Here is a 26,112-nt window from a genome sequence, read left to right on the forward strand (position 1 = left end):
AATTGGAATTAAATTAGATCTATAGTTCATTTAACCAACATCTTAATTACATCATCTGGCATTCATAAACATGCAATGTTCTCTATTTATTTTGGTCTTTGATTTCTTTCACAAGTACTTCAAAGTTTTCAACATACAGATTCCAGATATTTTATTAGATTTATACATAGGTATGTCATATTTTGGTTACAATAAATGTTTTTTTAAAAAAGCTTTTGGTTTCCAGTTGTTTGGTGCTAGTATATAGATATGTGTTGAACTTGTATCTTGCAATCTTATTAAAGTTACTAATGTCATCTACAGACAGTGATAATTTTATTTCTTCCTTTCTAACCTTGTATGCTCTTTAGCTCTTTTCATTGCTTGTTGTACTGGGTAGGAATTCGACAACAATGTTGAAGAGTAATGGTGAGAATGGACAGCATTAAATGTTTCCAGACTTCAGAATAAAGCATTTAATCTTTAATTGTTAAGCCTGATATTAGCATCTGTAGATTGTCTGCATCAGTTTAATGAAGTTCTTTTCTATTCCTGGTTTGCAAAGCATTTTTTTAAAATTATGAATTAATACCTGCAAAAACTATTCCAAAAAATAAGAGGTGGGAACGCTTTTTAATTCATTCTGTGAAGCATGCATTACCCTTATACTAAAACCAAAGGTATTACAAGAAAACCAACCAGAGACCAATATTCCTTATGAATGAAGATGCAGAAATCCTCAGTAAAATAGCAAATGGATTCCAGCAACACATAAAAAAGGATTATACAACACAACCAAGTGGGACTTATCCCAGAAATTTAAGATTGGTTCAACATATGAAAACCCATCAATAATATTTATCAATATTATTTAATAAATAAAAAACTTCACATGATCTCAATACATGCAATTATTTTTAAACAAAATCAGTACCCTTTCATGGTAGAAACATAATTATTATGTACTAAATATCTGTGTTCCCAACCCCCTCAAATTCATATGTTGAAGCCTTCACCTTTAATATAATGGTATTGGAAGACAGGGCCTTTGGGAGGTAATCAGGTTCAGGTGAGGTCAGAAAAGAGGGGCTTTCACGATAAGACAGAGCGCACCATCCACAATACCACAGAGGAAAGCCCATGTGAGGATGTAGTGAAAAGGCAGCTAGCCACAAGCCAAGAAGAAACCTCCCACAGAATCCAAGCATGCTGGACCCGTATCTCTGATTTAAAGCTCCAGAACTATGAGAAAATGACTATTTCTTTTGTTTAAAGAAGGGTATTTTGTTATGGTGGCCAAAGCTAATACATTCGACAAACTAGGAACAGAAGCAGAACTTCTTAAATCTGATAAAAACTGTCTACAAAAAAAAAAAAAAAACCTTAAAACTAGCATTATATTTAACGATGAAATTCTAGATGTTTTCCTTTAAGGCTGGGGAAAAAGAGACAAGGATGTCTGCTCTCACCCCCTCTATTTAACCTTATACTGGAAGCTTTAGCCAGACCCATTAGGTAAGAAAATATAAGGCATCCAGATTGTAAAGAAGTAACAAACTATTGCCATTCACAGATGCTAGGGTCTTGAATGTAGAAAATCCTAGTGGATGACACACACACACACACACACACACACACACACACACACACAAAAATCCTGTCCTGTTGGAATAAAAAGGTCAGCAAGGTTGGAGGATGTTAAGGTTTATGTGCAAAAATCAATTATATTTCTATACACTAGCAATGAAAAACTTAAAAATGAAATTAAGGAAACATTTCCATTTATAATAGCATAGATAATATAATATTTAGGAATAAATGTAAGAAAAGATGTGAAAGACTTTAGAAAAATATAAAAACTGCAAAACATGCACGTATGGTTGAATGTAATGGAAAAGTCATAGGAATTGATCACATTAAAGAGCTAGTAGATGAATCAATAAATAATGTCAGAAAGGATGATCCAACACTTTTGACTTCAGGGAGACTACAACTGGTTGTGGGAGATAGAAGAATGGGATGGGATATGCTGCAGAAGCCCCTTACGATGCAATTCATGTTGGAGCTGCAGCACCAGTTGTGCCACAGGCACTAATAGACCAGTTAAAGCCTGGTGGAAGATTGATATTGCCAGTTGGTCCAGCAGGTGGAAATCAAATGTTGGAGCAGTACGACAAGCTACAAGATCGCAGTGTCAAATATATGTTAAAGGCACATATATCACATGTGCCTTTAACAGATAAAGAGAAGCAGTGGTCCAGGTGGAAGTGATTTTCTCTTCTGCTCTTACTTCTTCCACACATGCAATGGATGAGCTGTAAAGCAACATCAGCTTGACCAGCCTATAATATTGCAGTGGATCGCTCATCTCAGTCCTTAAAGCTTTTTTGAAAACCAATAACATCACAGCTTGTTTTGGACTTTGTTAGTGTTATTTTCAGCATGAAATTTGTGGTTTTGTAGGGTCTTCTAATTCTTCAAAGAGGCACAGAGCCAAATAGTAGAGGAAGGATACAAAGTATAAATCTGTTATTACTTTAACATGCCCACGTTTTACTTTAAAAGAAAAGGATTTCTGCAAAATGAAATAAACCTGCAAAACATCACTGAAAGACTGAATAAATGGAAAGACATTTCATATTCATGGATTGGAATATTCATGTATTGCCGAGATGACAATACTCTCCAAACTTTTTTTTTTTTTTTTTTTTTTTTTTTGAGACAGGATCTCTGCTTAGTTGCTCAGCCTGGCCTTAAACTTTTGATATTCATGTTTCACTCTCAGGTAAATTACAGGTTTGCTGTATCCAGCTCCCAACTGTTTTTGTTGCAGAAACCTAAAGGCTTATCTTTCACACAAATATGGAGATGTAAGGGACTAAGAACAATAGGCATTCAGAAAATAATCTTGAAAACAAAATCAAAGTTGGAGAACTTACACTTCTCCATTTCAAAAAGTTAATTCAAAGCTAATCAAGAATGTTACCCCTGTCAGCACAGTGGTAATCCTGTAATCCCAGCAGCTCCAAAGGCTGAGGCACTAAGCATCTCAGGGAGACCCTGTCTCTAAATAAAATACAAAATAGGGCTGGGGATGTGGCTCAGGGGTCAAGTGCCCCTGAGTTCAATTCCTGGTACCCACCCACCCCCCCAAAAAAAAGAATGTTAGTCCTAGCAGTAAGGACAGACATACAGACCAATGCAATTTGAAAGCATAAAAATAAATTGATGAGGTCAAATTATTTCCAACAAGGCAACAAAATCATATAATGTGGGAAAAAATTATCCTCTAACAGGTAGTACTAAGACAACTGAATTATTTGTATATAAAAAAATGAATTAGACCTTTATATCACATAAAAATAATTCAAAATGGGTGACAATTGTAAAAGTTAAAGAAATGGTTCCATAGATATATAATAAAAAAAGGCCAAGTGATGAAAAATAGACTTATCATTAAAATTTTACTTTTTATGGTTCAAATCATACCATCAGGATAGTTAAAGGAGCCAAGAATGTCGGCACATACCTATAATCCCAGCTATTCAGGAGGCTGAAGCAGAAGGATGTCAAGTTCAAGGTCAGCCTGAGCAATTTAGCTGAGCAATTGAGCCTTCTTAAAATAAGCTGAGGATATAGCATAGTAATGAAGTGTTTGCCTAACATGCTCAAGGCCCTGGATCCAATCCCCAGTTATCACACAAAAAAAAAATTCAAACAGAACTGAAAAGACAACTCAGAGAATGGAAGAAAATATTAGTGAATAATATATCTATTGAGACTCGTTATCTAGAATATTTAAAAAATTCCTACAACTCAACAATAAAAAGCCAGTTTCAAAATAGGCAAAAGAATTATAATTCTCCAAAAGATACATAAATGGCCAATAAGCACATGAAAGAGAGCTCCTTAGTAGTCATTAGGGAAACACAAATCAAAACCACACTGAGATTCACTTCACACCCAGTAGGATATCTATAAGAAAAGAAAGATTTAATACAAGTGTTGGTGAAGAAACTAGAAGGCTCAAGCCTTTTATAGAGGGAATGTAAAATGGTAAAGCCCCTTTGGAAAATAATTTGGAAGTTCCTCAAAAAGTCAAATGTAAAATTAACATGACCCAGTAATTCTACTCTTAGGTAGATATTTAAAAACACTAAAAACATATCAACACAAAAATTTATATGTTCGTGTTTACAAAGTATTATTTATAATAGCCAAAAAAACAACCCAAATATCTACCAGCTGATGAATAAATAAAATGTGATATATCCATACCATAAAAATATTATTCAGCCACAAAAAAAGAATGCAACTTGGATACATGCCAGAACATGGATGAAGCTTGAAAATCATATGCTAGATGAAAAAAAGCCAGACACAAAACTCACATATTGTACAACTGCTTTATTAATGAAATGTCCAGATTAGGAAATCAAAAGTGCACTAGTGGGCTGGGGTGTGGCTCAGTGGAAGTGTGACTGCTAATAGTTTTTTTTCTGAGGGCATGGAATGTTCTGGAGTTGGTGATGCCTGCACAACTCTGTGGGAATATTAAAAAAAGAAGTTTAATGATAAGATTTATGTTATGTGAATTATATCTTAAAAAATTTTTGTTACAATATCAGGAATTGAACTGAAGGTCTCCCACATGCTAAGCAAGCACTCTACCATGGAGCTATATCCCCAACCCTTTTTATTTTTGAGACAAAAGTCTAAGTTGCCCAGGCTATCCTCAAACTTGAGATCCTCTTGCCTCAGTTTCCTCAGTCAGGATTACAGGTATGCACCACCACACCTAGCTCCAAGATGATGTTTTTGTTCTTTTTTAAGTTCAAAGTGTTAATAGTAATATTGAGATATTACTTTCATTACTCATTCAACCTATAGCATTGAGTTTTCCCCACTGTCAATTTAATATTTTACTTATTTGTTTTGTGGTACTGGAGATTGAGCCTAGGACCTTGGGCATTCCAGGTAAGCACTCTACCCCTGAGTTATATCCCCAGCCCTTTTTGAGACAGGGTCTCACTAAATTGCCTACCCTGGCCTCAAACCTGTGATCCTTGTGTTTCCGCTTTCCAAGAAGCTGGGAGAAAGACATGATGTGCCACCATGCTCAACTGGCAAAGATAATATTATACTTCAATAAGCAATAATTCTCAGGGAATGGGAAAAAAGAGGGAATGCTTTCCTTTTTTACTTAATTTCTTTGAATCTAATTTTTCTCATCCTGAAAGTAGATAAAGTAGCACCAAGCCTCATAATGTTGCAATCCATGCAATCTAAAGAATGTAAGTAATCTAACTGTGGTGTTATTTTGGATGAGGAAAATGAAGTTCATAGAGATTAAATAGTTTAAGGCAGTAATTTACCACATGTGGAATTTAATATTATTAGGGGTTTTTTGTTTGTTTTTAAGAGATAGTATTCTCCCTATGTGCCCCTCACTCTTAGACTTAAGCATCTTCCTATCTCAGCCTCCCAAGTAGCTGGAATATGGGTGTGAACCACAGTGCCTAGCTAATGCCATTTGTTTTTTAGTTTCAAATAAAACTACTCTTTTCTCTCATCTAAATCAATAGAAATAGGAGCTTAATATAAATGTGAAATCTGTTTGTTTTGTTTATAATAAAGGGGATTGAACCCAGGGCCTCACATATGCTCAGAAGTGCTCTACCACTGAGGTACATCCCCAGTTAAATATGAAATCTGAACATTTAAACTCTAAAAAAAAAGAAAGAAAAGCCTTCAAACTCCTAATTTTGTGGCAGGTACAGATTTACAATTAGGGGAAAAAAGAAAAGAGAGACACTGTCTTTAAGAACAAAGTTTTCAGCAAATTGTACCAGTTTATTTACAATTGTAATTTATAAACAGTAACACAAACATCTTTACATTTATATTGTGAAAAAAGTCCCATGACTGAAATGGGCAAAAGAATCAGACTTCAGGACATCTCTAGAGGGGGTGCCAAGAAAAGGGAAAAAGTGCAATACAACAGTTTTGGGGAGATTATAAATATCAAGTATCGCACCAGGTGCAATTTCATGCAAATGTCTTCAATCACTCAAACTGTTTTTATTTAGATATCAGAATAAAATTTCTTGAATTATGTTGTCTTCTATTCACTTGATTTCCATTAAAATGACTGGTTATTAACAGGGTACATCTAGATACTTCTATCAATCCCTTAGAGATAATCTTACATTTTAGGACATGGCAGATTATATTTGCTATTTCCCAAATGGGTTTTACAAAAATCATCCCATGGCCCCAAAGATGTTTCTGGATCTCTTACTACATGTAATTAATATGGGCCACAGTAAATTAAGCTGATAAAGCTGTAAAATAAAGCATATCACTTCAGTTTTGTCTTATTAACAGAATAATAAGTTTCAAACCCCTGGAACTTTAATGAGAAGACAAAGCCAAATGAAGAAAAAGGAATTTCAGAAAGTGATATAAATCATGTGATTGAAAATTATACATCTCTCTGATCATCTGGCTTTTGTTTAAGTGGATATTGAGTGTGGTCACAGATGGTCATCATCTCAAGGAGACTAAATCAATCTGTGCTCAACACTAGTTTTGAAATATCCTAAAAATTATCCACTTGTAATAAAGATCAATGATGTTTTTACAGATACAATTCTGTCCCCCAAATGATAATTTTGATCTTAACATGCTACCTACTTATAATGTTTTAAATTGCTTTTCAGAAATCATCAAAATAAAGTATGGTATTTCTGAAGAACTCAGAAATGCTTGGCATACTTTGGTATTTCAGTGTCCAAATAATTACATAATGGAACAAAGATGACTTAGAAACTGATGCTTCGATATTTCATTAGCTGGTCTATATTTTGAATTGGCTGGAATCTTCATCCACTTAATTAAAAAGATTTTATTCTTCTTAAGAACAGAAACAGTGAACTAATTATTAACCTATTTTTAGTTTTTGATATTGCTCAGTGGGTAAAACTAAGTTTAACAGTTAAGGAAGTCTCTTTAACTAATTCTATCTCTAATTTTCAGTGAAGACATTGCAAATATATAAGTTTATGGTTGTTTGAAAACCTGAAAGTGATATATGTTCCCTTAAAACAGCTCTTCAAAACAGAACTGCATTTTGTACCCTTGGTCCATAGGGGCACAATGGCAGTTACTTCAAAGTCATTTAATAACTGGCCTTTATAATAAATCATTTTATAAAACCGAAAACACAAAAGAAAAATTTTTAAAAATTTAACCATCCAGAAATCGATAATAATAATTTACACTTAGACCTGCTAGTCAAGCACCCCCATGAGTAAATGAAAGGTCTCTGGTTAGTATTCAGTCAGGAAATATATGTTCATGTTTCTCTTGGTTGCCTTAATTTCATTTAAATAATTTTCTTAATATATTAACTTTCCAAAGCATCCAAAACTTTCATGATCTGTTGTTTTATGGCTCTGGTAGCATCCCCTGCATTTGGAATCAAATACCTGTTGGGGGAAAATAGATATGTATATAGATACATACAGATATAAATACAATGCTTTACCTTCAGCTGAGATTTCACCTGATGGGAAGCTTTCCCTAACCCACAAAGCCAGCCGAGATGCCCTCCTGTGTAATATATATATCCCATAATATATATTAACAGATATCAACAGTTTATTTTGTTTTTCTTTTAAAGAGAGAGAGAGAGAGAGAGAGAGAGAGAGAGAAAGAGAGAGAGAGAGAGAATTTTTTAATATTTATTTTTTGTAGTTATTGGCGGACACAACATCTTTGAATGTATGTGGTGCTGAGGATCGAACCCAGGCTGCACGCATGCCAGGTGAGCCCGCTACCGCTTGAGCCATATCCCCAGCCTAACAGTTTATTTTGAAAGGAAATTTAAATATAAAAGCCATGTGATTTTTCATATTGTATAAAGCTAAAATTCTCTGAACTATTATTAAATATAAATAATATCTAGATAAATGAATACAAGGTAACCAAACATTCTGCAGCCCAGCAGAGATATAATTCAGTCAACCACAAAGTCATAATTTGATGGTATCTAATTCCAAACTCAAGAAGTCTAACACTTAATAATTTGAGCTTGTGCAAGAATTTAAGTTTCCTAAAACAGATTTACATTTATAACAGGGGCAGTTATCCCAATTATATATAATTCAGAGGGTTATATAAAACTAAATGTAAAATCTTTAAAACAATATTTAAATACTCCTATACATAAGTCAATTCAATATCCTTTGGTTGGGATTAATACATAAGTAGATATTAATCTGTGTATACTCTTTGACTCACTGAATCTACATGTACAGATTTGGTCTGAGAAGATTAATTGGTAATGAGTACTATATTTGGTTCTATCACAAATCAAGATCTGGGAAATCATTCAACCCTCTGAGCTTCACATTTTTCTAAAGATTAAAGATAATTTAGTATCAAACTAGGAGTGGTCTGTAGTTCTTGTGTCTGTGAGCTGTTTGTTACTGGTCCACAATGAGATAAGGAGGAGCTTGTACTATACTATAATTAACTACAGATTGATTATCCCTAAATCCAAAATGCATGAACCTGAAATGTTTTGGATTTCAGATTTTTTTCAATTGTGTAATATTCACATATACATAATGAGATATTTTGGGGGTGGGATCCAATTCTAAGCACAAAATTCATTTCATATAAACCTTAAATACTGAAGGTAACTTCATGCAAAATTTTTAATAATTTAATTCATGAAACTAAGTTTTCTGATGTGCAATTTTCCACTTGTGGCATCATGTCAGCACTCAAAATGTTTTGGGTTTTGGAGCATTTTGAATTTTTGGATTAGGGATGCTCAATCTGTACTACATCCCTCAGTACACAGCCCAGCTTACTGACAGTTTGTCAAAACAACAGTTTTTAATGAAGGAAAATAAAACATTGACTTAGAATGTAGACAATTTTCTAATTTCATTGCTAATTGACATTTAGTGTTGAACTGGTATGGATAATTATTAAGCATCTTTTTGTCAAAAGTTTATTAGCCATGGCACTTACTAGAATCACATATTAATAGTTAAACTACATGACTAAGAATTGGGGAGAAAAAGATAGTAAAGGATTCTTATAAAAATGACCCCCCCCTACAATCAGTGTCTTGAAAAATTGTGTTCTATATGTGTAATATAAAATGAACTGCATTCTGTCATTATGATCAGAATAAATAAAAAAATAAGAGCTGGGGTTGTGGCTCAGTGGTAGAGCACTTGCCTGGCATGTGTGAGGCACTGGGTTTGATTTTCAACACCACATATAAACAAATAAAGGCCCATTAGTAACTAATAAAAATAAAAAATAAATCATATAAAAAAAAGATCCCCAACAAAGCAAAGTGGACCTAAGGTTTCTTTATTTTTGTCTGCCAAAATTGAGTTATCTACCAGACAGGTTTATTGAGAACTTGTGATTGAGAGTATATTTAGGGACTACAGAAAAGCCCTGGTTCCTAATACGTTGGATCTTACAATCTAGCAATAATATTTTGGTTTTACTCACATGTTTACAATTTTCTTTTTTATTTATGTCTTCATTAGTGCATTATTAGTTTTACGTAATAGTGGGCTTCACTCTAACATATTCATAAATGCATATAACAGTTTTCTCCATTTCAATCTCCAATATATCCTCTTTCCCTCTACTTCTCCGTTCCCTGATTCCCTTTATCTACTCTATTGGTTTTCCTTTTATTTATTTTTTAAACTGATAGTGTCATTATATATAAAATTGGAGTGCACTATGATATATTTATACATGCACATGGCATTATTTGGCCAACTTCATTTTCTAGTTCTTCTTTCTTTCTCCTCCTCCCATCCCCACCCCCAATGTACTCCACCTCTTAAAAAAAAAAAGTATACTATTTCACCATCTCAGCAGAGAAACAAACTGTTCTTAACAATGACTTGCAATAATTCAGAGAATATCATCTTCAAAATCTTACCTTTCAATAGCCAAGATTTCTATTCCTGAAGCACTGCTGTTTCCATATTTGAAGGTAATTAACTCAGGATGTTTTTTTTTGGATGTGATTTTAACTACAGAATTAAGTGCTTGTCGAGACTGAATATAAGCCAATCCTTTCCTTGAAAGAATCTCCCTTAAACAGTACATATGTGTTGCCGTAACCAACAGATGACTTGAGAGAAAAAAAAGAACATTAAAAGAATAAAGAACTTTAAATAAATAATTCAAGATAGGTTATTGCATAAACATTCCCAATTATAAAAAATGTTCAACTTTAAATGAAATTACTTTTTTTTTAAACGTAAGACTTTTTTAAAAATGTCTTTGTTTATTTATTTATTTATTTTTTATATGGTACTGAGAATCAAACCCAGAGTCTCTCATATGCGAGGCAAGCACTCAACCACTGAGTTACAACCCCAGCCTGTGAAATTACTTTTGGGCTGAAAAATATAAAAAGATAATCTATAAACAAATAAGCTACATAACAGCTTATCATTTTCCTTTAATTTTACGTAAAAATAATGTTTTATAACATAATTGTACAATTATTTAAAAAGAAAAGGTATATTTTAAAGCTCAAATCAATGTATAAATCATTAAAATAGTTTTTTTTAAATGTTTAAGCAGCTTTATTAACAATAGCTAAAAGTTTAGAAACAAATATTTATCAATAAGCATATAGCAAAACAAACTGAGGTATTGCCATACAATAGGTACTACTCAGAAATAAGAATGAATAAATTACTCATAAGCGCCATAGCCTGGTTGAATCTGAAACTATTTTTGCTGAGTGAAAGAAACCAGTAAAAAATATTTGCCATATGATTCCTTATATAAAGAATTATAAAACATTTTAATCTAATCTGTGAGAAGGATAAAAGTTCTTTTGTTGTATCAGATGAACAAAGGTAAAAAGATGAATTACAGAAGGACAGATGGAAACTTTTAGGAGTCATAGACATATTCATTACTTCATTGTGGTGTGCATTCATGGACTAGTACATGTGTCAAAACTCCCTGAATTATGTTTTTAATGTGTACAGTTTATTAGCCACATATATCCATACAGATACACACATGGATATACATGTACATGTAAGTATTTACATAAACAGACACAGCTGTGTGGTCTTAGGTAAGTTGATTACATTAAAATAGTAAGTTTTGATTAAAGTGGAATATACTGCCCTTCTGACTTTTAAAGGCATTATCTATATTCAAAATTATTCAGTCAACACATCAGTTATATATTCTATAGAATACAGTTATATTCTATAACTAGATCCTGAAAGCAAAATGAGCACAAAATATTTTTTCCAGAGCTTACCATTTTTTAATATATGGTTAAACAAAATACATCTTTTGTAAACAAACCCGGTACAAGGCCAGCAGAAAAAAAGGGGAATGAAAACAAGAAAAAGTCTAGGGTTGCTCCTTTTTGAGCATCAGGGTCAAGTCTGCTTCCTTCCTTAAAGAAAACAGGGCAAAAGCAACTCTGCAAGATCCTGTCGCTAAGTAAATAAATAAAGTAAAAGAGGGCAGGGATATGGCTCAGTGGGAAAGTTCCCCTGGGTTTAGTCCCAGGTACTATAAACAAACAAACAAACAAATAAAAAAAGAAAGTAGGGCTTTTTGCCCTTGGGCATCATGGGTCCCTGTTCCTAAGCACCAGATACAGATATGAACAGAGAAACCAGCCCTGAAATGTTTAAGCAACTGTGAATATCCCATGGATTCATGGACTCCACAGATCTGAAACTCCTTTGTAGTGTCATTTGCACAGGCCCAGATTGGTGCAGTGCTTTTCCTCCTCTTCCCAGAAAATGGTTTATAATCACCAATTACCAAGGGGGCCCAACATACTGCTTGTGACCACTGGTAAGGCTAGTTTAAAGTTCTGGCTGGTGGTGGCTGGAATGTCACTGTGCAAGTGTTTGGAGTTCTCTGTGGGTCAAGTAGGACTTACTGGTAGAGAGAATGGTGAAGAGACATCAAGCAGCCAGTTGCTGAGAGGGCATAATATGTAGTAGATGCTTGGCCTCTTACACATGAGCATAGAATTAACCCCTTTTTTCACTTTTAATAATGATAATACTCTTACATTTTTATTTAAAACAGTAAGACAAATATCAGACAGTCCAGAATATGAAATATTTTACAGGACAACTGTCTGGACTCAAAGAATTCACTCACTATGAAGAGTAAGGGGAAGTGAAAGGCAAAGGGAAAGAACTGTTTATATTGAGATATAAGAGATGTAACAGACAAATCCAATTATGAACTACAACTGAATCCTGGATACAGAGAAAAAAAAAAAAATCTAAAAAAGATACTCTGGCACATCCATGTGGCTCAGGCCTGTAATCCAAGTAACTTGGGAGGCTGAGCCAGACTGCAAGTTTGCAGCCAACCTTAGCAACTTAAGTGACATTCTGTCTCAAAATAAAAAAAAAATTTAAAAAGGGATTAGGATGTCACTCAGTGGTAGAGTGTTCCTGGCTTCAAACCCTAGTACTCCTCCTTCCCTCAAAAAGAAAAAAAAAAAAAAAAAATGATTCTCTGGGACACTCTGAAAATCCTGAGTATGATCTATGTGTTGGGTGATATTAATTTTTTAAAAAATTTAAGTAAAATAAAGGCTTCAAATTGTGTAGAAGAATGCTCTTATTTTTAGGATATTTACACTAAAGCATTTAGGGGTGACATTACCACATCTATGGGCTTCTTTTGAATGGTCTGACAAAAAGAAGAATAGGTCTATGTGTGTTAGATGCATACAAACATGGGGGTGGTGTGAAAAAAAGTTAACAGTACATCTAGGAAAATATTATAAAGGCATTCAATATACTTTTTAACATTTTTTGTTTAGAAAATTCAAAATAAATATTACATAAATACCTCAAAAATCAAGATACATAATACAAGTTCACAGAAGAAAATTATATCTTTTGTACTTGGATAAATAAAAGTTCTTCTGCAGTTCAATTTTATATTAACTTCCCCAATCAATTTTACTTCTGAAGAAGACATTTTTAAAAGTACCTAGGGAACATGTGTCCACTTTCTTTCACTTCTTTACAAGGAAAATGATGCTTGATGTCTGGCTTGTTTATCCAAGTCTGAATGTTTACAATTTCTTTTCTATCGTCATCTGACATTGAAGAACTGTCAATTTCATCTATAAAGAATTAAAAATGTTAAAAGTGAATATTACCAACTTTAAAAATGGTACATCTCTTAACAACCTGAAAGATTTTTTTGTACTATTTGCAATTCAAGGGTTTGAAGGGAAGAAAAAAATTCTAATCCTGCTACTCTATTTCCTTTTGCCACTGATACTAATACAGAAATATAATTATGAAACATCAATTTACAAGGTAAGAAAGTCAAATGAAAATACTAAGAACACAAGTTTTAATATTTTTTTACACAGATAAAGTAACTATGATCTGCATTGTCTGTAGAACAATGGCTGAACTGTCTAATAAAAAGTTAACTATCAGGAGGGTAAAGATGGCAGAGTTCTTTTGTTTTTATGATTTTATGATAGAAAATAACAATAAAAATCAATCCCTGTATAAATCAATAAAAATCTCTTTCCTTTTCCATGAAAGAAATATAAAATATTCTGATTTTGTTTTTCTTATTTAAAAATTACATCCCTAGTGTTAATAATTATAAATGTTCTTTCTTTTTTTCTTTTCTTTTCTTTTCTTTTTTTTTTTTGATGCTGGGGATCTACAAAGGACCTTGTGCATGCAAGGCAAGCACTCTACCAACTGAGCTATATCCTCAGCCCTTCCCTTTGCTTTTTAATAAGTAGTTTAAAATATAGAGTATAATGATAAAGGAAATCCATACACCAGAGCTTAAATGACAGTGAAACCCTCATGCATCTCTTCCTAATCATCTCTCTCTCACTCTCCCACCAAGTACTGATAATCTCTATTTGGTGTTATTAGTCCCATACATGTCTTGTTGTTAACATACAACAGTGTTTTGCAGTTTAAATAAAACATTTATAAAAAGTAGACCACTTAAGTGTATTCTTCTGCAACTACTACCCTATTCCCAACATGGTTAATTTTATGCATGTTAATATAGATGGCTCTTGTTTTCTCATTTTAGTTACTATCCAATTTCTCATAGTATAAATATATGTGAGTTATATGTGATAAATGTAAATATACCACAATTTATTCATCCATTTATCTCTCCATTTTGTTAATGGAGGAGTTTACATATTCAGGGAGAAGCAGACTATTCAGACAGAGATAACAGGAGATGCCAACAGAAAGGGGGGGGGATGAAATAATTAGAAATAGTATATTTTCCCCAATGCAAGTTTTCCAGAGGGTGATTTTATTAATAGCTATTAAAAGGTCATATGTGGTAAGTTTTAATCTAGTAATTTTATTACTAAAAATTTACACTTATACTTTCAAAAGGTCATCTAGATTTATGTATAAAAATATCTGTGGCCATTTGAAATAGGAAAAAAAAAGAAAGAAAATCACCAGTGTAAATCAGAAGACTGTTTAAATAAATTATGATATATGATAGAGAATGAGAAGAAATACAGGCTGAAATGGAAATATGCAACATATACTACAAAGTAGAAAAGGCAAGATGAGATATAGAAGTCTTTTTTCATTTTATACATTTATATGCTGGTATTTTTCCTAACTCAATACACAAATTAATTATTATTAATTAATCTGGATAATCTGGGTCATAGAATCATAAACCAAAATAATAAATTATTTTTAAAAATATAAAGATGCTTACAAAGAAAATAACTTTCCCTGTACAATATCCCCATCTTGTGGCACTTTAGGATATTATCTTTCAATTTCAAAAGGCAAAAAAAAATCTAGTCCCACAACTCTCAGTCTTCCAGTGGGTGATCAAAGGGATTTACATGCAAACATAGCACCTATACTGATAACTCCACAAGGTCATCAGAACTCTCCTCAGCTGAAGATTTCTACAGTCAAAAGCCTACTTCAACATTTCTGCTTGGATTTCTCATAGGAACATTTATCTTAAACCAAACTCTCAACAGAAATCCACAGACTCTCCAACTCCACAGAATGTCACTGTTTTATAAAGCAAATGTCATTAGTCCCAGAATGACCCCGTTAGTGACTCCTGGTGACTGAGGAAAGTAGTCTGTAGAAAAGTATATTACTATACCTGTGTCGTATTCTTCTTCATCCCCAATGCTGAAAACAGGCTTTACACCACGGTAAGGCTTGCCCACTCTGTCACTACTGCTGACATGCCTGTATTGAAAAAATTTTAAAACAGGAAATCATCACTTAAGAAGTTGTCAAAAATTTCACCAAACATCATTTGAATATTTGAGCAAAACGTAAAGATTCTTTGCCTCCCATGTACCACCCAGAGCTTTAGGATAGCTATGTTAAGGAAACTGAAAGAAGATAAAGAAATTATGCTGACAAAAGGGGGATAAGGACTTGATAGACTGAATGTTCTTAAATCTGCAAAAATTAAATTTTAAACAATTTTAATTTTAATTTTAAAACCAATGTTTAGACTTGTTTGGCTTTAGGAAACTATAACTTCTTTGTACTTCTGCTTCCTCATCTGTAAAATGGTAATAATGATATCTACCCTTCAGGGTTGTTGGGGCAATTAAATCATCTAATTTTGTTGTAAAGCCCTTAGAACAATGGCTGGTATTAGCAAGTACTATATACACGTTTATTAGGCAAAACAGGTTGTGGTATGAAATAATCAAACTCCAAAAGTAATGCTCAAGACACTTTTTTGTTGTTGTTTTTGTACCGGGGATTAAACTCAGGGGCCTTTTACTATTTTACCATTGAGGTATATCCCTAATCTTTTTTATTTTAAGACAGGGTCTAAGTTGCTGAGACTGTCCTTGAACTTGCCATTCTCCTGCCTCAGTCTCCCAAGTTTCTGGAATTATAGGCATGTGCTACCATGCCTGACTCAAAACTTCTCCCACATATCCAAGAGTTTTTCTTCCCATTTTTTATTACTGCTATATTATTTCAATTGAAACTAAGATTCTACTTCTATTGCATAAATATAAATCACAAAAATTAACCTTCCTTTCTTTTTCAAATGGCAGAAGTATAAAGAACATATACACTCAAACTTGTTTACAGGAAGAGTTACCTCTCTTTTTAAAATAAAAATCAACACCTGATTACTTCTTTTCAGGTAAACCCAAATAAACCAAAAGGTAAAGTTAAAATATTTCAACAAAATGCTACATGTTTCTTGGAAAGGAAACATTGAATTATTTGCAGGATATGGTTCAGTTATGATTATCCAGTATAAAGCAAGATTCTAGCATTTTTCTTCTTTACCATATATGAAGACATTCAGCATCTTCTGTTTTTAAGAGATAGTCCAATGTGGGGAGGGGGGGAATCAAGTCATATGTCTTTACTTAGTTTAGAATTCAGTTTTCCCAGAAGATAGAAATTAAATTTATATTTAAGTAATTTATACATATCATCAATAAACATCTTACTATAACCTAATTTTGTTGAAATTGGCCTAAGTCTTTACCAAAACAGAAAGAAGAAAATTCTAGAGGAAGAAAAAAATTAGTGATAGTTTACAGTGTAACAGATACTGTTTGGGAATTATAAATTAGGTTGAAAACATATGTAATCTCAAGGTTTGATTGAATTAAAAGTTATAAAATCATTTGATTTTATGTTAAAACATATCTATTGTAAAATTATCTCATCTCATAAATTATTAAACTGTTCATTCAAGTACTTTAGTTTGGATCTGGAATATCCTTCCAAAGGCTCATGTGGCAATGCTTAGTAACTAGTTCGTGCTATTGTAAAGTGGCGGAAACTTTTAAGAGGTGGGACTGACTAGGAAGTCTTTGATCATTTAAGATACACCCTTTAAAAGGATGTGAGACCTCACTTCTCTCTCTCTTTTTTTTTTTTTTTGGTATGGGGGATTAAACCCAGGGTCACTTAATCACCGAACCACATCCCCAGCCCTTTTTTATTTTTTCATTTTGAGACAGCGTCTTGCTAAATTGTGTAGGGTCTCACTAAATTGCTGAGGCTCTCTCTGAACTTTTGATCCTCCTGTCTCAGCCTCACTGGGATTACATGCATGAGCACCATACCGGCACACTCCTTCCTCTATATCTCTTTCATCCAAACCATGCGGTAAACAATTCTGTTTTGTTATGTGCTTCCCAACATGACATGCAGCCTTATTACAGGCCTAAAAGCAATGGGAAACCTTCCAAACTGTGAGGTAAAATAAACTTTGTATCTTTTTTAAGTCAATTATCTTAGGTATTTTGTTATAGTAATGGAAGGTTGATGAACACAGAAAGAGATAAAAATGAAAAATAGTTCAAAGATCTTTGAAATTCAGCTTTCTATTAAAAGGCAAAGAAAAATGTAAGAGCTTTTTCTAAAAAAGCTTGAGTGTCATCTAAATGATAAAATTCTATAAGATTAAATCATAGGTTATCTCCTGATATAAAGCATAAACAAAAAGTAACAAAGATCATGCTTATAATAAATGCTTGAACCAGAAAGAAAGTATAAATAAACAATCCTAAAAAATGTCACTCACTACTAATCTATAATACAATTAGGTTTTTATGAACAATAATGCTATAAATTACTAAGATATTTCTTATGTAAGACTGGCTAAAAATTAATGAAATAACAATGGTTGGACTTTTGTTTAAAAAAAAGTTCCATTTTTAGTGCTATATAGTTTTCTGTTAGGGTGAAAGAAATGAGTAAATCATCTCCAAATCTAATACCCTGCTAACTCTTAACTACATATATCCTTTTGTTTGGTTCACTTTCCCCTACCTCAGAATAAAAACTGCAGTGTTTATTAAGTCCTTGGATTTGAATGAGTTCGATTTTCATCTGAGGAATGAAAGAGAGAAACATGCAAGCAAAAAACAAAAAACAACTACTACAAAAAAACAGATTCATCACCTTGACACACTCTTACAAGCAGAATGAGAAAAGTAGCTTTTCAGGTAGCTGCATGAAATTTTTAGCCAAGACAGCACAAGGCTTACAGATGGCATGAGGCATGCTAAAGGAAAACAAAGGTTCAATAAAGCTGCTCTACTCATTGGCTTACCGCTCTGTACATGATCTGTCTGGCCAAGGAAGATTGAAAGACATTCTACAGCAAATCAAGGCAGAGGACAGAACAAAATGATTATATAAAAAAAAAATGCAATAGCTTTAAAACAAAAATATAATTAATCAATTTTTCTAAGCCAGAGGTGTATATTATTTAAAAAAAATTTCAATCATCCCAAGCACAAAGAAAAATGAAGAAAAGTCAGTTTCAAGTGATACTTTAACAAAGACAACAACTTATGATTATCACTAGTCTATACAACAAGTGCATTTTAAAATTAAATTTTAAAAGTTCATGCTATTAAAAGTAGTAATAATAGTACTATAATTCAAAAGCACCAAAAGAGGCTTTACAGAGCAGATAAAATTTTATTAAGCAAATATCTGTCAGGACTGATAAAATGTTTTAACAATTATCAGTTATTAGATAAGGAACAATTTTTAGATTACAAAAAAATGTATTATTTGTCTTTGCTATTTACAAAAAGGGAATAAGTGTACTTTTGAATGCATAAGTACTATACCTAATAAAGGGACAAAAAACAAATTCCTGACATTCAGTTTCTAAAATCAAATATTTCAACTTTCCTAGGATATTACGAGACACAAGAATGAAATTAAATATTATAATACATTTCCAAAATCATGCTTGCCTAGAAACAAATTCTGTGTTAGAAGGTTAGCTTTAGTATAGGAACAAGGAATGATCAATTACACTAACACATGGAAAAATAAAAACTCACAGATATAAATAATGAGAAGTAGTTTAACAAACATCCTAAAACTTGCTTGGCAATTGTTTGTCATGTTCCCACAATCAGTAATTACCGGAAAAATGGAGTTAGCTTATATTTGTGAACAAAATTATATAACGATCTAAACTTAAGAAAGTAGGATTCTGTTGGAAAAGGAGAGAGGAATCTTTATAGCCAAAATTTTATAGCAATAAAGTATACTCCTGTAATTATAGTGAACATTATGAAATAATCTGACAAAAAATATACTTTTTGATTCTTTTCTAGAGACTTTCAATTCAACTAACATTAACTCACTGTAAGGCACATCTCTTTAGTTTTACTCATAAATTCACACTATTTAACAAACTCACCGGTCCACAGGAGTTGATGTATTCTCAATAAAACTGATAACTTTTTCCCTGACATTAACTGATTTTGTCTTCAAAGCCACAGTCATTTTATTTACTAGTGATTTCATTCCTCTATCATTTGAGCCATTAGAAGATTCACCCTGAAGAACAAGAACATAGAGAAATTAACCGTTCTCCAAACAATCAGCAGACATATTACTGCTAAAGGTTAGACACACATTATGGACTCAATTATATCAACACCAATTTGTATGTTGAAGTCCTAACTCCCAACACACGTTAGAATGTGATTATATGTGAATATAGGGGACTTGGTATAAATCAAAACTGCCAACACCTCAGTCTCCCAAACTACAACAAAATAAACTGTTGTGGTTTAAACTATCTAGTGTGTGCTATTTTGTTATGGTGACACCAACAAACTAATTTACTAGGTAAAATTATTTTTTAAAATGTAAAGTATAAAGGAAAATTAGGATATAATGGCAATATATAAGTGCTTGGAGTCTGCAATTACCTCTTTTACTCAATAAGAAATAAAGTTACTAATCTTTAATTCAGACTAGTCTACAAAAATAAGAAAATTATAATCAAACTAGTATTCATGTTGCCAAATATTTATTCCTTGTATAGTTTTGCTTTTTAAAGCATTCTCATTTAGGCTTTCAATTTTGAAAGAAAGGTTATTCTGATATATTTAAATGTAAATAAGAGTGAGTATAATTCTTATATCATTTCATGGAATATTCACTTATACCCTAGAGGGCAATATGGTAATGGGTGTCAAACATTTAAGTGATCCTATCTTTTGTCCATTAATTCCTCTTTAGATTTTATAGAGAAGAAATAATTATAAAGTGCCAAAAGATTTAGGTATTGTTTTATGATCATTTTAACACTTTTTAAAAATTTTTTTTTAGTTGTAGATGGACAGAATACCTTTTATTTTATTTTTTTATTTTTATGTGGTGCCAGGGATCGAACCCAGTGCCTCACGCATGCTAGGCAAGCACTCTACAACTGAGCCACAACCTCGGCTATTTTAAAACATTTTAAAATGCTAGAAAATGTTTATATATTCAGTAAAAAGAAAACAAAACTATATAAACTGTGATCACTACTTTAAAAATAGAATACTAAAATACACATATAAAAATAGGTAAATATACATTCAGTAAACAAATTGATGGAATTTTTCAAAATATGAAAGGTGATTATCCTTGGCAATTACAGGTGATTTTGTTTTCTTTATACTTTTCTTAATTACATATGATGCTACAGTGAACATATTTTACTTCTATTTTTAAGATAATTAAGTCATTAACTACACAAAAGATCATGTTTCTAACTTCATACCCTAAATTAAAACTTATTAAACTAACTGGAATTATTTGGAACTTTTGAATAGAATACAACTTTAGGGTAGTTTCTACAGTAACCTCACAATCAGTGTTTTCAAATCTGAAGACAAAAGCTTCAAGAGAAATCCTGTCCAAAGGAATGGATGGAACTATAAATTAGAATAATGTGGTCTTTTTTTTTTTTTTTTTTTTTGAGGGTCATTTGATAGTAAAGCAGAATTCTAAGGATTTTGATAAGTAATCTTGATCAAATTATTCCACTTTTATGACTAAATAATCATGGCATATGCAAACATATCACTATAAAAATTAACTGTATTAATGTTTGTATTAGAAAAAGATTAAAAGCAAAGTATTCAGCAACAGGATACCAACTGATTATTAATATATCCATACAACAGAATACTATTTAATTTTTCATACAAAGACCTCTCACATACCTAGAGAATCAAGGTAAAAACAAAATTCTTACAAAAGCCTTATCTGCTGAAGATGATAGTAAGTTTGCTTTAATTTGTATGGCTACAGATAAACTTCAATATATTTACTATTTGGTCAGTTGGGTCAAGGTACTATATATGTATTTTTTCATTTAATCCCCAAATCATTTTTAAGTCATCCTTATAAAGACGGTTCTGTTATTATCAACTTTATTGCATAGATGGAAAAAATATAGCTGGAAGATCTTGCTGGAGATCATGAAGAAGATTAAGTTATAGATTTGAAAACTGAACCCTGGTATGGCAGGACTTTAAGTCCAAATTAGTAATCACAATCCTGTACTACACTTTTCCATTTCTGTTTTAAAAAGTAAATGTTAGATAGGTGACTCTTACTTGTTAAGAACATAATTTAGTGACATCTAATTCAAATGAAGTGAGATATTAAAAAAACACAAAACACCACCCAAATATTTCCAAATTAGAAGAGAAAAATACATTTACTATGGCAGAACTCCTGCAGTAATATATATCTCCATAACTAAATATCAAATACAACAGGATTGGCAATTATTTCCTATCTTCCTTTGGCTGGTCCAATATTACACATGAATTTAGACTAAAATCCTAATCATAGAATTTGTGGTGGGGAGGGTACAGACATAGTGTGTTCAGGAAATATAAATAGAAGCCCCAATATACTGTTGGATCAAGCTAAAAGATTTCTAGAACCAGCTCACTTAAACAGTTCTAGCTAGGTTAGCTGTGCAGGCTTAATCCATCATTTCACTAACCTTACAAAAAAATGTTTCCATATTATTTATTTATTTTTTAGTTCTAGGTGGACACAACATCTTTTATTTTATTTTATTTTTAATGTGGTGCACATGCTAGGTGAGCACGCTACCACTTGAGCACATCCCCAGCCCCGACTCCTCATTATTTCTATTTAGATATTTTTACATCATTTCTGTTATGGTAGGGGTTTAGTAGTTAATGAACTTTACTGCAAATTATTAAAAGTCTGATGACATATTCCACACACACACTTACATCAACAGAAGAATTGATACTGCTCCTTGACCCTGAGGTACTAGCAATCCAATGGCCATATCCATTTTCCGGCCCATCCACATTAATGTCTGCCAGGTGCTGCTGCAGTGCTTAAACAAGAAAAACAAAACACAACAAAACCTGAACTATGAAACCCTTCTGGAAAGATTCATTACCAGGTAATTATAACAAACATATCATAGCTGAGTTAAAAAATATTAAAGGACATAATTATAAGTATTTCTTTTTGGTACTTCCATAAAGAAATAAAGAACCTTAGATTAGAGCAAACCTCCTACTCCTCCTTTTTAAAGCTCCCTGTAAAAAATAACTTTTAACTGTCCCTAAGGGTGATAATAATTGTATGGTTTTTGTTTTCCTCTTTAGAAACTAATCTCTCATGTACTAACAGATACCTCCCTCTTCAACAATTTTAGGACATAAAGGATTAACAGAAAACCTATGAAGGCTTTGTTATGTAAAAGATGTCAATTTTCCCATAATGAAGAATAGTTATAGAAAGATTATTCTTAGTTAAAAAAATTAAAGTTTAAAAGTTTCTAAAATCTAGAGCTTACTATAAAATAATGCTTTCCAAATACTTTTGAGAATTATCTGCCTAATAACCAAATTCTATATCACGTTATCAAGATATTTAATAAATACCACTGGGCATAAGGTCAACACTTGCTCAACACTACTAATTAATCCCTTTATAGATACCTCTGGGTGTAAGCCTCACAAGGTAGTTATGAGGTCATGATATATAGAAGACAATCATAATCCTTTTTTGTATTTGTTTTTTAAGTGTGTTCTAATTAGTTGTAGATGACAGTAGGATGCATCTTGACATATTATACACAAATGAAGGATAACCATAATCTTTAATTCAACAAAGACTCAAGAGCAAACAGATCCTAATTTACCAAAAACTCCAAGTTACAGCATAAAACTATTTAGGTCAGAACTTACTTCTATTAAGACTCTCATAACTAAAACCCAAGATTCTATTACCTTCAACATTTATTGATTTGATCCTATCATTAATTTGCCCCAGTATTTATAATTCCATACTTTTAAGATACTTCTTTTCCAAATATAAGGCAGGTTCTTTTGAAACCTTATTATACTGACCTAATCATAAATTCTCAAATATTTGCCTGCAAAGACTTTGAAATTTGGCAATTATTTTACTTTCCTAGATTGCCAGATATTAGTCTGCAGATTTGAAAACATCAATTTATTTATTTTATTCCTTCAGTCAACTTTTTAAAACAACTAATACCTTCAAGTAATTCAAAAATAAAATGATAATAAAATACCTAAATACTATACAGGGCATACTGTGAAAAGCATTCCTCCAGCTCATTTCCCATTCCTATCAAATCCTTCTTCTTCACAGGGGCATACATTATGAGCAATTTTTCATGCATGTTATTAAAAACATATTTTGAAGGAACTGGGGATGTAGCTCAGTCGTACAGTGCTTGCCTACCATGCCTGAGGCCCTGAATTTGATTCCCAGCACTACACACATACACGTGTGTACATGTGTGTATGTGCATGTGTGTGTAAATACACACACACACACACACACAAATATATATATATATATTTTAGAACACAAGCTAATTAAACACATTTTCCTAAACAGTCTTTCACCCAACATTCACTTATTTCAGTTGTTTGTTATCCAAATGTTCTTTTGGCTGTGTCTTTTTTTTTAAAACACTGAATGACTGAAGAAAGAGCCTACCCATTAACTAACTTCAAATCAGCTTTGCCGACAATCACTATAATTTTCTCTGAAAACTGGAGGTGAAGAAATTAATAAATTAAAACCTTACCCATAAATCCTCCACTGGCAATACTCACATATTCCTTATTTTTCTGTAATGATAAATGATAAAATTATTCCAAAATGCAATTTAATTAAAATAAAACTTCAGATAGTTCTAAAATATTGACAAATGCAATATATGGACACTTTATTTTTTCTTTGATGTTCTGGACTTTGGCCTGGAGACATATACATTTACCTTGTGTATTATTATAAGGTCTGGTGGTTGGTAGGAAAAAGGGGACAACTTCATAGATATTAACAGGATTGTAATTTTACTCATAATATAGTCCCAGTAGTGCAAGAGTCAAAGCAAATTTAATTAAATGGTATTTTAGGATGTAATGAAAGTGGTAAGATTTCAAAATATTTTGTCCTTAATGAAAATGTAACATAAAAAATACTGTAGTTAATTATGAAAAATAAATGACAGAGGGGCCGGGGTTGTGGCTCAGCATGCGTGAGGCACTGGGTTCAATCTCTCACACCACATAAAAGAAAACAAATAAAGTAAAGGTATTGTGTCCATCTACAATTAAAAAAATATTTAAAAAAAAAAAGAAGAAGAAGAAAAGATGGCTAAATGCCATAAATAAATATACATATTTATTCAACTGAAAAGTGAAGATATGAAAATGAATTATATGGCTACAATAAAAAGTATTAAAACATAAGAAGTCATAAAGAATACAACAGAATAATTCAGAAATATATCCTGATGCACAGAAGAATTTGGTGTAATAAGAAGGTGGTACTTCAAATTTCTAACAAAATTGTTTGCTATCTGTAAAAAAAAAAAAAAAAATCATTCTTACCTCATTTCTTTTATAAAATAAATACCAGAGGGTTCAAGAATTAAAACATAAAAATAAACCATACAAACAGGTGAAAAAATCTAGAGAAGACAAACTTTCTTGGCAAGACACAAAACCAAAAAGCTATGAAGAAAAATACAGATAAATCTGAACATACATATAATAGTTAAAAATTATCTAGGCAAATTTCTTCAAGGTGATAGCAATAACTGAGCAAAATGAAATAATCTATGTCAGCATACCTGTAAAAAGTGTGCCAGGACCATGTTCATATACATGTCTTCTTCCTCCCTGCCACTACCCATAAAACAGAGATGCTCCCCACCAGCTATGGAGCCGGACTCAATGGACTGCTTCTGTGCTTCCAGCAAGGACTTTACTGACTGTGCAAACTCGGATGGATTCTGGAGCATCTAGACAATTTTTAAAAATCAAAAACTTGGCAAGTGTGTGTTTCACATATATTTGCAAAACTTGAAGTATTTTTGCAGGAAAATAAAATCAACATTTAAAGATCCACCATGAAAACAATGTAAAAAGAAAAGGCTATTATAAGAAATCCCTGGGATAAGAGAAATGTCTGTAAATGCGCCTATAATACATTAGAACAAAATGCTGTAAGTTCACAGAAAGAGTGTCTCTCTCCCACCCACTCCCCACAAATACAACCCTACTAAAAAAATATTTGTTGTTTCTTATATAACAAACAACTAGCTACAGTATGCTTCGGTATCATAGCAAAAAGAGTTTAAGATTGAGTAGAAGGGTCCATGACCAAAAAATAGATCAAAACAATTATATTTTTTGTTTACTGAACAAGTTGTGTTATTTCTTAGAGGACTATCAGAAATAGTAAAAACCATTTATTTATCAACACTACTTTAAGTACTAGAGACACAAGGATGAAAAATATCTTACCCTCAAGGAAACAAGTATGCCAATAACTACAAAAAATTTTTTTAAAGTATTATAATTGGCTACATAAAAGGTACAATGAAAGTCCAATAGAAAAAAAGGACAGATCATATAAGAGGGAAACTTTTTTAAAAGACACAGGGGTACTCCACTAGTAATTACCACTGTTTTTCACCCATCATTTTGGTTAAAAAAAAAAAAAAAAAGATTAATAATTTCCAATAATGCTGATGACATGAAACAATCTTCAGTTTACAGTTGTGAAATATCAGGTAGGTCAGCTTTTTAAAAAGGCAATTAGGTACCAGGAGTGGTAGTACACGCCTATAATTCCACTGACTCAAGAGGCTAAGGCAGCAAAAAGTTTGAGGCCAGCCTAGGAAAACAGATCAACATCCTGTCTCAAGATAAAAAGTAAAGAGGGCTGGGGATGTAGC

At 32.2% G+C, this 26,112-nt stretch overlaps 1 protein-coding gene across 2 annotated transcripts in view; it reads right to left on the reverse strand.

Moving 5' to 3' along the window:
* Positions 1-5,796: 5,796 nt before the first annotated feature.
* Positions 5,797-26,112, reverse strand: part of Tbc1d23 (TBC1 domain family member 23) — a 66,547-nt gene continuing 46,231 nt past the window's right edge. The window contains exons 11-19 of one of the 2 annotated variants that reach the window (XM_076868136.2): positions 25,003-25,173; positions 23,953-23,995; positions 22,106-22,215; positions 19,252-19,391; positions 18,139-18,183; positions 15,190-15,278; positions 13,036-13,171; positions 9,968-10,162; positions 5,797-7,469 (exon numbers count right to left, since the gene is read on the reverse strand). In XM_076868136.2, the coding sequence (XP_076724251.1) occupies positions 7,388-7,469; positions 9,968-10,162; positions 13,036-13,171; positions 15,190-15,278; positions 18,139-18,183; positions 19,252-19,391; positions 22,106-22,215; positions 23,953-23,995; positions 25,003-25,173 (1,011 nt within the window). In that variant the 3' untranslated portion in view covers positions 5,797-7,387. The remainder of the gene's footprint in view (positions 7,470-9,967; positions 10,163-13,035; positions 13,172-15,189; positions 15,279-18,138; positions 18,184-19,251; positions 19,392-22,105; positions 22,216-23,952; positions 23,996-25,002; positions 25,174-26,112) is intronic. The other variant, XM_076868137.2, reaches the window with a different exon arrangement.

The sequence above is a fragment of the Callospermophilus lateralis genome, chromosome 10 (genome assembly GCF_048772815.1).
Source record: "Callospermophilus lateralis isolate mCalLat2 chromosome 10, mCalLat2.hap1, whole genome shotgun sequence".
Taxonomy (NCBI): Eukaryota; Metazoa; Chordata; class Mammalia; order Rodentia; family Sciuridae; genus Callospermophilus; species Callospermophilus lateralis.